This window comes from Gekko japonicus, unplaced genomic scaffold (genome assembly GCF_001447785.1).
Source record: "Gekko japonicus isolate JY-2015 unplaced genomic scaffold, Gekko_japonicus_V1.1 scaffold618, whole genome shotgun sequence".
In the NCBI taxonomy this organism is placed as follows: Eukaryota; Metazoa; Chordata; class Lepidosauria; order Squamata; family Gekkonidae; genus Gekko; species Gekko japonicus.
This window is the reverse complement of record NW_015159726.1, coordinates 739,114-752,056: the sequence shown is the minus strand read 5'-3', so window position 1 is coordinate 752,056 and position 12,943 is coordinate 739,114. Positions and strand designations below refer to the sequence as shown.

General features: G+C 43.6%; 1 protein-coding gene across 2 annotated transcripts in view; it reads right to left on the bottom strand.

The window, feature by feature from the left end:
• Positions 1-272: 272 nt before the first annotated feature.
• TSC22D2 (TSC22 domain family member 2) overlaps positions 273-12,943 on the bottom strand; it is a 62,194-nt gene continuing 49,523 nt past the window's right edge. For both annotated transcript variants that reach the window (XM_015425195.1, XM_015425266.1), the window contains 2 exons: positions 5,041-5,092; positions 273-1,848 (listed from right to left, as the gene is read on the bottom strand). In XM_015425195.1, coding sequence (XP_015280681.1) covers positions 1,585-1,848; positions 5,041-5,092 — 316 coding nt within the window. In that variant the 3' untranslated portion in view covers positions 273-1,584. The remainder of the gene's footprint in view (positions 1,849-5,040; positions 5,093-12,943) is intronic.

Here is a 12,943-nt window from a genome sequence, read left to right as displayed (position 1 = left end):
AAACGGTGCAATCCTAACACCACATCCTCGGTGTAAGCCCACTGAATAGGCCCGTGTAGGATTCCAAGCAGACCTGTTTCAGGACTACTCTCCATCTCCTTCGATCATCAGTTCTTTTCAAGAAAATTTTAAACTATGCAATCTTCACATTCTGAACACATGTAGAGCCAGAGCTTTCAACAAAACTGCAGTTTAATTTCAGAAAGTGTTAAAATATATTGTACATCAATTTCTGACATACTACGTTAGTATACATAAATGATGGTCTCTTGAAACTGTATTTATGAAATGTACATTTTAATTTAAATACTCAGTATACACTGCACTTAATCTGCATGTTGCATTTATTAAATACATTAAAATCTGCAATGTAACAAAACGTTTTCTGCATACGAAATTCAAAACACCATTTTAAATGAACAAAAGATGGCTCACTTCATTTTTTTTAAACTAGTGCGTAATACACCAGCTCAGCTCCACCAACACTAGCTGTTCTTTCTTTTTTATTTGACATTGTTCACAGACTATTACATATCACAATAAGAGTGCTGGATAAAACATGAGGTACGAAAGTGGTTCAAAGATTATAGGTCATGCAGATCATGCTAGACAGCAAAGAAAAATGTGAATGAGAACACTAAATAAAAATACATAAAGAATGTGCATTATAAAATAAAAACTCAATTACACAGCTTTGCTTCTTTGGTTACAAAGTAGGTTGAACAATTTCACAGCTTTTTATTCCCACCCAAAAAAAAAAAAAAAATCATACGAAATGTCAAAAAGCAGAGGAATCATGGCAATTTCTCTATTAGAAAGTAGAAACAGAAATGAGCAAAGTTTTCTTCATCAAAATAGCCCATCAATTATTATCTCACAATGACTGGTGACTACCTGTACAGATGCACTATGGTCTTCATACTTACACTATACAAAAATTTACATTCAAGCTGGGTCTTAACTACTGAAAATAAATACCAAAAGGTAAATTGCCATTAGTGTTAGAAATATGCCAGGATTCTTTTGTTCAATTATTGCCTAAACATTTTATCTATTAAACTCAATCCTGTCTATCGGGTTTTTTTACTGATACTTACATTTATTTTTAAAAAATTAAAAGTTCTGTGACATTGTTCATGTACATTATGAATAGCAGCCCTGTAATAAATAAAACACAAATAAATGAAACTAATGTAGGCAAATGTTATTTGTAACTGAAAGGACAGTGGCTCTAAAGATGAGTTGTTACTATGTGGAAAAGCAAGGCTCAAAGCAATCCATGAGTAATGGAAACCTTGAAGAGCCTCGCCAAAGCTCTTAAAGACCCCACTCATGCGCACCAAATAAATGCAGACTTTTGCATTATAACTCCTTCTACCATTTCCCTTGTGCACTGATGGCTTAATTGGACACCAACTGTGCAGTATGACATCTCAGTGAGGGAAAGATCTTGTAGAATGATTGTCTAATACTGAAAAGGCCAAAACACACAACTGAAGCATGGCTACTTGCTTTCATATAAAGTGGAAAGAACACCAGTGGCACACAAGGACAGATTGCTTTCAGTTTTGAGGCAAGAGAGCTTTACGCTGAGGAGACATTCGGCTGCTGCTGCGGAGGTTGCGTTGGCTGCGGAGGCTGTGCTATCACTGCTTGCTGTTGAGAAGTGCTACTAGGGTTGGCCTGTTGGGTTGAGAGTTGGGATAACTGATCATTGTTTGAGAGAGATTTTAACAGTGCATTTTCTCGTTCAAGTAAAGAGTTTCTTTCAACTAATTCTTTTATTTGTTCCTTCAGTACTTCCACTTCTTCTCTGACTGCATACATCAAATGGCTTTTCACCAGATCCTGTAAATGGCAAATCAGTTGTTAGACCCTTCTGTTCCAGACTCTTGATTTAGTCAAAATTATTGGTTATATTTCTATTGTCAACTAAATATGGATCCTAGCAATGCAAATAAAATAAAAAGACAAGTTTAATTACAGAAGTCTAATACAGCATAAAATTGCTATGAAACACCCAGTTCTAAAACAAATGTTAACTTGATAGTTTTAGGTCTCAGCTGTTAGAAACTCGTAACTACCAGCATCTGGGGTTCCATGATACTTAACATGATCATCTGGAAATTTGGATTATAGCATCATCTATATGCAGATAATGCCCCATCTTCTCCTTCCTTGAGTCTGACTCCAGGGAAGCGGTGGGACCCCTGAAGCAGGATTTGGAGAAGGTAAAGGGCTGGGTGTAGGAAAAAAGGCCGAAACCAAAGTGCTGATAGTCAATACATAAATCCATGTGGGATTATGTAAACAACTGTTTTTGGATAGGATTACACTCCCCTTAAACACACTTGGTCTTGGATGTGGCTCTTTTGGAAAAATAAGCAGTAGAGATAGCCAGGAGTACCTTTTGCTAGCTTTGGCTACTCTGCCTTTCCTAGAGAGGGCACCTCTGGTTATGGTCATAGGTCCCAAAATCCAGATTAGAATACATAACATGGTCCATGCGTTGCTGCCTTTGAAAAATGTCTCGAAACCACCAACTGGTAAGAGCAAGGTTTCTAATGGGAGCCAATGTGGGAGAGCACTTAACCAGCTTCACTGATTGCCAGTTTGTTTTTGGGTACAATTCCAAGTGCTGGTGATAAATTCCTAAATGGCATGGGACTAGGGTATCAGAAGACCTTTATCTTAAGAAAAGGAGGGCTTGCTCTGTGTTCAGCTCTAACCTCAAACTGGTGGACACATGGGCATAGCTTTTTTAGATACTATGCCCAGATTTATCCATCCCACCCACCTCACCTGGCTCTTTCTTCGTGTTTTGATGCCATACTATTTTTTTAGTTGTATTTTTAATGTGCGTGTGTGTGTGTGCGCGCACATACATGCGTGCACCTGGAAGTCATGGCAACCTCCGGTGACTGACTCCTGCTGGGGGCCTGGAGGATATACACAGAGGTGGCTGAGTAAAGCCTGCCCCCGCCTCCTGCGTTTTAAGGAGGTCTCCCATCCAAGTACTTGCCAAAGTCGAACCTGCTTAGCTTCTGAGATCTGATGAGACTGTTGCAAAACGGTGTTTATTCTGAAGGGCTTTTTGAGGTATATACAGTTGGTGACTACAGCTACTTGCTATTCATATGACGACTTGTTTTTATTCATTACTTTTTATTGTGCTTTGAGCCACCTTTAGGATTTTTGGATTTCATTTTGATGAGATTTTATTTTTACACTGTGTATTATATTTGTAGTTTTTTCTTACTTATGAGCCATTTTGAATTCTATTTATATGCACCTTAAATAAAGTATGCGTGAATGTGGCATTCAGGAACCACGATATCTAAAAATTCCATTTCAGTAGAGTCCTATTCTCAAAAGGTATGGAATTTTTTGGTGATACTCACCCAACATTTTTGCAACAAAGATATTAAAGCAGTGCCCTAGTTAAGAGACCCTCTAAAATGCTGACCAAAGATGCACAAGCTTTTATGACTAAATGATAGATCAAGATGGGTAGCCATGTTAGTCTGTCTGTAGCAGTAGAAAAGAAGAAGAGTCCATCAGCACCTTAAAGACTAACAAACTATGTGGCAGGGCTTGAGCTTTTGTGAGTCACTGCTCACTTCTTCAGATACCCGAAGAAGTGAGCAGGGACTCACAAAAGCTCATGCCCTGCCACATAGTTTAAGTCTTTAAGGTGCTCCTGGACTCTCTTTTCTATCACTAAATTAGTATCCTATATTTCCAAAGGAGCTTAAGAGTTATTTTAACTTCAATGTACCCGTGTGTGATAGATTAGGCTGAGTGACTGGGGGATGCCCAAGATAAGCTTCATGGCCAAAATACGGAACAAACACGTTTGTGTCACGCAAGCAGGGTCAAACAGGAAAACAGCTAAGCTGGAAAGTGGGTTCATCTTTCTTGTATACTTTCAGTGCACTGTCAACACTTCCGTAAGTATGTACAGCAAACTTAACCCCTGCCAGCTGAGCTTCTCATCTTCATTAGCCTTGTAAAGCTTCAATTTCCTTATTTTGTGAGCCTCTGTGGAAATAGCATCTGAGGATCTGTGCCACAGACAAGGTCTGTTATACAGAAACTCTCCTCGATGCTATTTAGATGTTGTTTGTCTCTACAGCCACCTCAAATTTGCCAGAATATTTAGCTTGAAATGCTGTACATTCTTCTTGATTATGCACAAATAATGCTTTTGTCTGCTGTTACTTATTAGAGTGACACCAAGGTTAACTGCACTACTACTCTGTAAACTAATCCACTTGCACTGCAGGGCTCTCCAGCAGTTCTGTGCTACAATGCCCGTCCATAAATACTTATTAAAAAACAGGGGCCTAGCTAGTCCTGCCTAACCTGATAGTTCAAGTAAAATTGTTGTATAAGACAGGCCATGAAGTAATTTGAACAGATGAAGCTGTTTTTAGTACTGTTAAGGAACCTTATATCAATACGAATATACTGACATGCTGATGACAATAAGCTGAACCCTATCTTCTCTGCCTTCTTATTTCCTGGATTGGGAATTAGGTAAAATTCCGCTCCCACCCCAATAGGTGAGCAGAATAAGCTTTGCACTGAGATTTGCTCCACTACTGCAGAACTCCAAGGAAGGGCCTCAATGAACTCCTCCAATTTAGAGTTAGGATCCACCCACAGACTGAAGCCAATCAACTATGAAACCCAAGAAGCTTGTATCAGTTAATAACAAATAATCAGCTAGACAATGGGATATGCACCACTTTATACTTTGAATGTTATTCTTGCCAATATTCACTTATATTTTAGTGCAAAGATGGATAAAACGTATGCCATCCACTTTCCATCCCTAGGATTTTCATGATTCTTTAAAATGCTAGGAATTTCTGCTGTCTTTTCTGCTCTAAACTTTAACAGCCAGAGAAAAGCAGCTTGAAAATGTAATCGGCCTATTGACTGCATCGATTTACACTGTGTAATCTGCCTCAAATCTCAGTGGGAAAGGCGGACTATAAATAAGTTAAATAAAATGAAAATAAATTTCCTACTTACCATTGCCTGTTCTATTTTGTTGTCAATGGCTACAACACTTGCACCAGATGCACTGTTTTAAAGACAGAGAAAGAACACATGTATATGAATTGCAATGACTGTCAGAATGTTGTCAAAACTCTTAAAGGCATTTGAGGATTCAACACGTTTTTCATACAACAAACCTATGAGATACATCAGTAATTTCTATACATACTCAAGAACAACTAAGAATTGTATCTTCAGATCATAATAACCTGACAAATGCTAAATATGCCTAAGACCCAATGAAATCAAATGGAATTTAGTACTTAACAAGTGAAACGAAGGCTGGTATACACTTGCAGAGAAGTGAGATGGAAGAAAGGCAGTAGAGTGGACCACACCAACACAGGCTACCATTGAGTGATCACTTTGAGTGCTCCTATAAGAGTGGGCTTGGCTAGGACTTTGCTCCCTGATGTGCTAGTTTTTTATCTGCAGGGAGCTTTTCATGTGGGGGAGCACTTAAAAACTTCTGCAACTTGCAGCCTGAAGCGGTACAATCTGTTCTACTATTTATTTATTTTATTTATTAGATTTCCATTCCATCCTTTCCCAAAGGCTCAGGGCGGATTACAACAATAAATCAATTGCATATAAAATACATAATATATAAGATAATAAAATGAGACACTGTCCATTCAGAAATAATCAATAAAATATAGAGAACTGAATGGGTGGATGAGTTCCAGAAGAGCCAACAAGATCAGGAGAAGGCCCCCCTGAACAAGGCTGACTTGCAAGCCCAGCAGAAGCTCGGAAGGTCTCACAGGGCTCAAACTTCGTCCAGCAAGATATTCCACCAGGACACTGCCAAGGTAGAAAAGGCCCTTGTCCTGGTGGTAGCCAAGCAGACCTCTTAGAGGCCTGACCCCAGCCCCAAGTTGCACAATGAGGAGCACAGCGAACGAAGGGGATTCTAGTGAGAGAGCCAGCACCTCAGATATGATGGTTCTAAACATTATATTGAACTAGGAATAAGGCTCGTTGTGAAAATAAATACAACGAGCTCTAGAAAGAGGCTCTGGGAGAGTGCCCCGGCCTTGGGTACTCAGCGTCAATTTGTTGTGGGGACCTCAGCAGGGTATAATGACACAGAGTCCACCATTTTCTTCAGGGGAACTGATCTCTGCCATCTGAAGAGCAGTTGTAATTCCGCATGATCTCCACCTCTCCCCTGGAGATTGGCAACAATGGTTCCCCATGAGGGAATGGCTGGTTTGGAGGGTGGAGTCGATGGCATTGTCCCTGTCTGAGGTCCCACCCCTCCTCAACCCTCCCTCTTTCCAGGCCCCACCCCTCAAATCTCCAGGAATTTCCCAAACTGGAGTTGGCAACCCTATCTCTCTCCCAGCAACCAGCAACCTACCGTTATCTGCCCCCAGGCTTTAGCTTTCCATCTCCTCCCCCTCTCTCCTAGTGAGCAGTTGTAATTCTGAGTGATCTCCAGCCCCCACCTGGAGATTGGCAAGAATGGTTCCCCATGAGGGAATGGCTGGCTTGGAGGGTGGAGTCTATGGCATTGTACCTCCACTTGTTTAGCAAGGCCTGTAGCAGGAAAATATTTACCGGGGGGGGGGTGAGTACAGTGGTGATGAGCAATGTTCCCTGTAAGCAGTGGAGTCTTGTGAGCAAAAATTCTACTTTGTGAGCTACTGGCATTAAAGTTGTGAGCGAGCGATTTGCCTGCTGCATAAATCCGTTTGCTCGGGAGCCATCTTTCCTGAGCTGAGACAAGAATGTGTGAGCCAGAGGCTAAAAAGCTGTGAGCTAGCTCACACTAACTCAGCTTAGAGGGAACACTGGTGATGAGCACATCATTATTTATTTATAGTTATGAATGAACTATGATGTACTACAAAGTCCCTATAAGGGATCATTCAATAAAAAAGGTTAGATGATAACCCATTTTTTTAAAAACCAAATATCCTTCCTTTATTTACACATGATGAACAGAGTCTTGTAAATGCATGAAGATCCCCACCCCCATATTGTCCTACTTCCACTTTACTGTGTTGCAGTGTGCCAAATGGGAATCCCCACCACCACCAATGTATCACCATAAAAGTGTCTGTTTCTTCCTCTGAGCATGAAATGAGGCTTTGCTAGCAGAGATTACAGAAGAAAGTGTGTTTTCTTGGGGGGATGGTCCCTTTGATTCACAACTTTATCTTCCACTGAACTCACACACACCCCCAAGCCCCAAACCCAGCTCCAGTTTGGCTCCACATAACTTGCTTTAGGAAAACTTAAGGTACTCAGACTGGAATATAATAGGGTTGCCAATCTCCAGGTGGGGCCTGGAGACCTCCCAGAATTACAAGTGACCACCAGACTAGAAAGATCAGTTCCCCTGGAGAAAATGGCTACCTCAGAGAATAGACTCTATAGTATTATACCTGATTAATGCCCCATCCCCACCTTCCCCAGGCCCCTCCCCTGAATCTCCAGGAATTTCCCTATATGGAGTTGGCAACCCTAGTAAGTAAGTGTATACCCACTTCTCCTTCACAGCTACAGCCTGCCAGGTGTGCAGGGGAAGGGGCGGCTTTTTTGCTTCACCCAGATGGGAGGAGAAGCTCGGGAGGCTCCCCTCTACAGATACTGACACACACACCCCCCCGCTTAGCCCAGTTAAAAGAGAAGACAAAACTGCTGTCAGCACCAATTCATTATCACCATTTTACAGTGATTTTAAAATGTCGTGATGCCCCAATCCACTGTGGGCTTGTGGCGCAGAACTCTTTCCTCCCATCCCAGGCATTTTCAAGGGCCAAAAAAAAAGCTGCATGGGCACCAACCAGGGTTGCCAGGCCCCCCTTGGGTAACTCCTGGATATTTGGGGATGGAGCCTGGGAAGGACAGGGACCTCAGTGGGGTACAATGCCATAGAGTCCACCCTCCAAAGCAGCCATTTTCTCCAGGGGAACTGATTTCTGTAGTCTGGAGATGAGCTGTAATTCCCTAGCACCAGCACACACGGTAAAATGGTCATGAGCCTACTTGTGAAAGGCAGAATACAGAGGCTGCTGCCACCACCCATTCCAACCATCTTTGAACATTCCCCACCAGGGCTACAATAGAGCCCCCCCCCAAAAAAAACCCTTCTACCTTAATGTGCTGCAGATCAAAGGAGCTAGGAAGCTAAGGTGGGGGAAAGGACTGTGTCCTGCTTCAGAGCACACAGGGGCAAACTGCTTTGTGCTGGAAGCAAGGTTTAGAGTAGCCTGTGCCCTAGGACCTCAATCCAGTAACTTCCAAGGCACACTAGATTTAGAGCAAATTGATGTATCACATTTCAGATTATTAATCCTGATTAGCTGGATAAGTGTGCATTTTCCCCCAAAGGCCCAATACCCTGCATTCCACAAATCCACTTGCCAGCTTGCCAGTGACAGGCATGTTTTGTCACCTTGGGAACTTCTAAGCAGCAGCACGTGCAGCCACTGTTGATAGGAGCAAAGGCACACAAGCACACCAGCCAGGCTGATTGCTGGGACACAGGACCATAGCTACCCAGGGGCAGTAGGGGGCTAAACCCCCTCAGATGTGCCCAGCTGGGCCCTTTCTGGTGGATGCCAGATCCTCCCCTTCCTGTGAAGCCTACAACTGCTGCCGCTCTGAGCCCTTCACTGCAGGAGTGTGGAAAAAGCTGGGGGGGGGGGGGGGGGAGAGAGAAGGGAGGGCCGAGCAAGCCCACAGCTGGCTCTGTCCCCCCCCCAAGTCCCAGCACATGCAAAGGGCCTGGCTGCTGGTAGGGAGGGCAGCAGTGAGAGCAGCTGCCCTGAGCAAGCACACAGCAGTCTCCGCCCCCAGCCCCAGCATGTGCAGAGTCCTGCCTGCTGGTCAGGAGGGTGGAGCAAGTGTCAGCCAGCCAGCCACTTTCACTGCTGCCCTCTCGACCACCAGCCAGGCCCTTCTCCCCTCTCCTCTGCCTCCCCCCCCCCCCAGCCATGTGCTTTCTCTGCATGCCTGCAGTGAAAGGCTCGGAGCGGTGACAGCTGTAGGCTTCCTTCACCCTTCCCAACACAGAGCCACTATTGAGTTAAATAGCTGTACACAGTGAGTTTTTGCACACATCTGATGACAGCCCTCTGCCAGGAACTCTGCCAAGCCTCTAAAAGCAAGTCTGTGAAAGTGTCCAATAATTAATATCATTTAGTTAATTAAATTAGCCACAGTGCCCCCCCTCTTCCCCCCCCCACGAAAAAGGTCTAGCTGCAAGGCTGGGCCCAGGACTTCTACTGGGGTCTACTGCTACAGCCCCCCCCCAGGCCCTCAATCCCTTCTTGCTTGTCTTCTCCTGCCTGCTTGCTCACTTATCTGGACACTCATGGGGTCTGGTAACACGGACGTTTAGTGCGGGACTCGCAGCTTCTAAAAGCAAGTCTGTCTCCAATAGTGAGTCTCCATCAATTAATATAATTTAGTTACTTAAATTAGCCACCGTGCCCCCTTTGCCCCCCATGAAAAAAGTTCTAGCTACAGGGCTGCTGGGACAACAGAGACAGAACTGGGGAAAGACCCAAATGTCCTGCCAGAGCAGAGTGCAAAGGGAGAGGATACGGCCCACCTACCACTTGATCTCCTTCACTGACTTCCACCTTAAGGAGGCTGGCCACCTTGCCAGCCCAACAGTGATGGAATACAGTACAAAGCAGTGGCTGGAGTCACCGATGGAGACAGCTTCATCTCCATGCAATGGATGCAGCTGATGAGGAGAAAAAATGGAAGAGACATAGATTTGCAAGGGGATGTGTGTGAAATCTTGAGGCTTGAACTCAACCATTTCCCTTAATTGGGGAAGGGGAATACAAACCTCCATTCATTCCTCATGCAATTATATTGGTGGCTTCCATTTATTGTTCCTCTTTTCTTTCCTCCTTCTCCCAATCCCTGGTATTACTACCCTTTTTATACAAGGAGGGGAATCATTTAAGACATGAAGTTTTCATTCCCCCCATCTGAATCCTTCTAATGCCCCCTTGTTTGCTTTTCATTTTCCTATCTTGTTTTAATCTGCTTTACTTCCCTTTCAACCAATCTGAAAATTACTTCTGTCATATCCTATGCTTCTCTTCTTCACTCCTCCACAGCCAGGTTCACTTCTGAATTTTGCAGTTTTTTAACAGCTTTTCCATTGTAATGAAGGGTAGCTCATCTGGATGTTTCACCCACTTCCTTCTTCCTCCTTCCCCTGTGAAAGCAGGTTCTGGCTCTCATTTCCACCCTGCAGCTTGACTTCATCCTGTCACCCTTTACTCCACCTTTTCACTGGGGAGGGCCCTATTTTCTCTTTACTTTTGTTCACCTTTCTAAGTTTTGCAGAAAAAGTATATATAAAAATACATTGAGGATTTAAAACCCCCCAAAATAACAGAAGCAGCACTTGCACCTTAAAGAAAATAAATGCCCTGAGTGGCTGTTGCTAGGCAACCACATGTTGCCAGCTGAAGCCTTTGGTTTCTGCCAATAAAGGCAGAGCACTTCGGTCGGGGTCACAACACCGCCTAGTGACCCCGGGCCCTAAAGAGGCCAGGCTTGCTGCCACAAGGGCCAGGTCTTTCTCGGTGGCAGTTCCTATCTGGTGGAATGAGCTCCCGGAGGAGATCAGGGCCCTGTGGGACCTGTTACAGTTCCGCAGGGCCTGTAAGACGGAGCTCTTCCGCCAGGCTTTTGAATAGGAGCCGCCGCCGCCGCCACCACCAACGGGTGACTGCAAAGCAATACTGCTGGGTTAGGCTGACTGGCCATTTGAACATCGGGGCCATAGCATCCCCCCTTTGACTCAATGTCATGTACAATAGGGAGCGAGTATGTGAGTCCCGAAAGACCCTTGGGAGTTGCCCACTGTAATTAATTGTTTTGAATTGTTTTAACCGTATTTTATTGCACTGTGTGACCTAATTGTGTAACTGTGGTGTTGTCTTACACCTATGTCCTGTAAGCCGCCCTGAGCCCGCGTGCGGGGAGGGCGGGATATAAATGCAATTAAATAAATAAATAAATAAAACTGGGACTTTTTCATGTTTGTAGAAAGATCTGTCTTATCCGTTCATGGCTCCAGTCTTAGCAACGTTGAGAATTATAGATTGATGACTTAATGCATGTACATTCCAATGCATTTGACCAAGTAAGCGCTGACTCATTAACACTTATAGCTTGAATAAATGTGGTTAGTCTTTATTTTGCTGCTAAAGACTAATATAACTACCTATGGAATTGCCATTTCACTAGTGAACGTGAAATATCACATTTGGATTGAACCCTGGATGCTCAACACAAAAAAGCTATTCTTGTTCTGAAGTGGAGAGAATCCTCCCTACTTTCCCACAATGAAACGCAATCCATTCTCATTTTTAGGCTGACTTTCATTGGGTTACTCCCTTTTCCTACTCTATCTTGCAAGCAAAATGGTAAGAAAAAGAAGAGATTGGATTTATACCCCGCGCTTCACTACCCAAGGGAAACTCCTTTCCCTTCCCCTCCCCACAACAGACACCCCGTGAGATAGGTGGGGCTGAGAGAGCTTGGACAGAAACTACTCTTTTTCAAGAACACCTCTGACAGAACTATGGCTTGCCCAAGGTCATCCAGCAGCTGCAAGTGGAGGAGTGGGGAATCAAACCCGGTTCTCCCAGATTAGAGTCTGCGCACTTAACCACTACACCAAACTGGTAAGACATTTCAACAGTCATAACTGGATTATATCACTACATAATGCATGATTCAACTTTGAGAACTTATTGCTATTTCCAAGTTCGCCAATGCAAATGAGGTACTGCACAGTTCAAACCACACTGAACATTTTTGGTAGGCCCTCATTTTTGTATATTATAGGAATGGCAAGCTGCATTTACTATATAAAAGTCATTACCAGTTAACGGGTTGAGCCAAACAACTCTGATTAGTGGAAAACAATCCTTGTACCCTACCCAAGTAAATTAATGTGTATTTTAATACACAGGTTCTACCATTATTATTTTCTTTATCTATTTATTATTTCAAATGCAGGCAACAATAAAAGGGGACAATGGAGAGGTGGGTGGGTAAAGGAGGGGAGCATCTTACGCTCAGGACAATGGTTACCCACAGCACCTCCTGGGCTCCATTTCAAAGAAGACTACAAACTGCAGTCTTCGGGCTTTTCCAGCATGCTGAGGATCCCATGGGTTCCCACCCCCGGATAGGAGGAGGGGACATTTCACTAATATATCCTCCAACTGCAGATTCTTTACTCCCCCTGCTATTTCTGCAGGTCCCAATTCTCTCTCTCTTTTTCCAGGAGCAGTATGGGAGCTATTTAGGGATGCAGCTAGACGGAGAAGTTGACATCCCTTCTATCCGCAGAACCCTCCAATGGATCCATGCCACTTTTCTCCTTTTTCTTTCGTTTTCTTTTAACGAACACCCATCCTGATAAACAGTTCTGAAAAGCTCAACAGCTTTAGAACTGGATATAAATTTTAAAGTTTTACAACCCTGTGTGTTTATTTTACTTTTCCTAATAGATTCACATGGCTACCAGACCTAGCAGTGGTGGGGGGAGAGCCATAGCTCAGTGGTAAAGCATCTGCTCTGCATGCAGAAGGTCTGAGGTTCAATACCAAACATCTTCCACACACAAAAAAAGAATCAGGCATTAGGTGATGTGAAAGATGTCTACCTGAGACCCTGGAAAGCCACTGTTCCTCAGAGTAGACAATACCGACTTTGATAGACCAGCCTTCTGACTCAGTACAAGGTGGCCCCATGTATTGGCAGCATTGCACATACAGAGGTGGGCTTTAGGACATGAAAGCTTAAGCTGGGATAAAAGTTCATAAATCTTTCAGACTCTTGTTAATTTTACAGCCCTAACAACAGCCCTTGGAGGTAGATC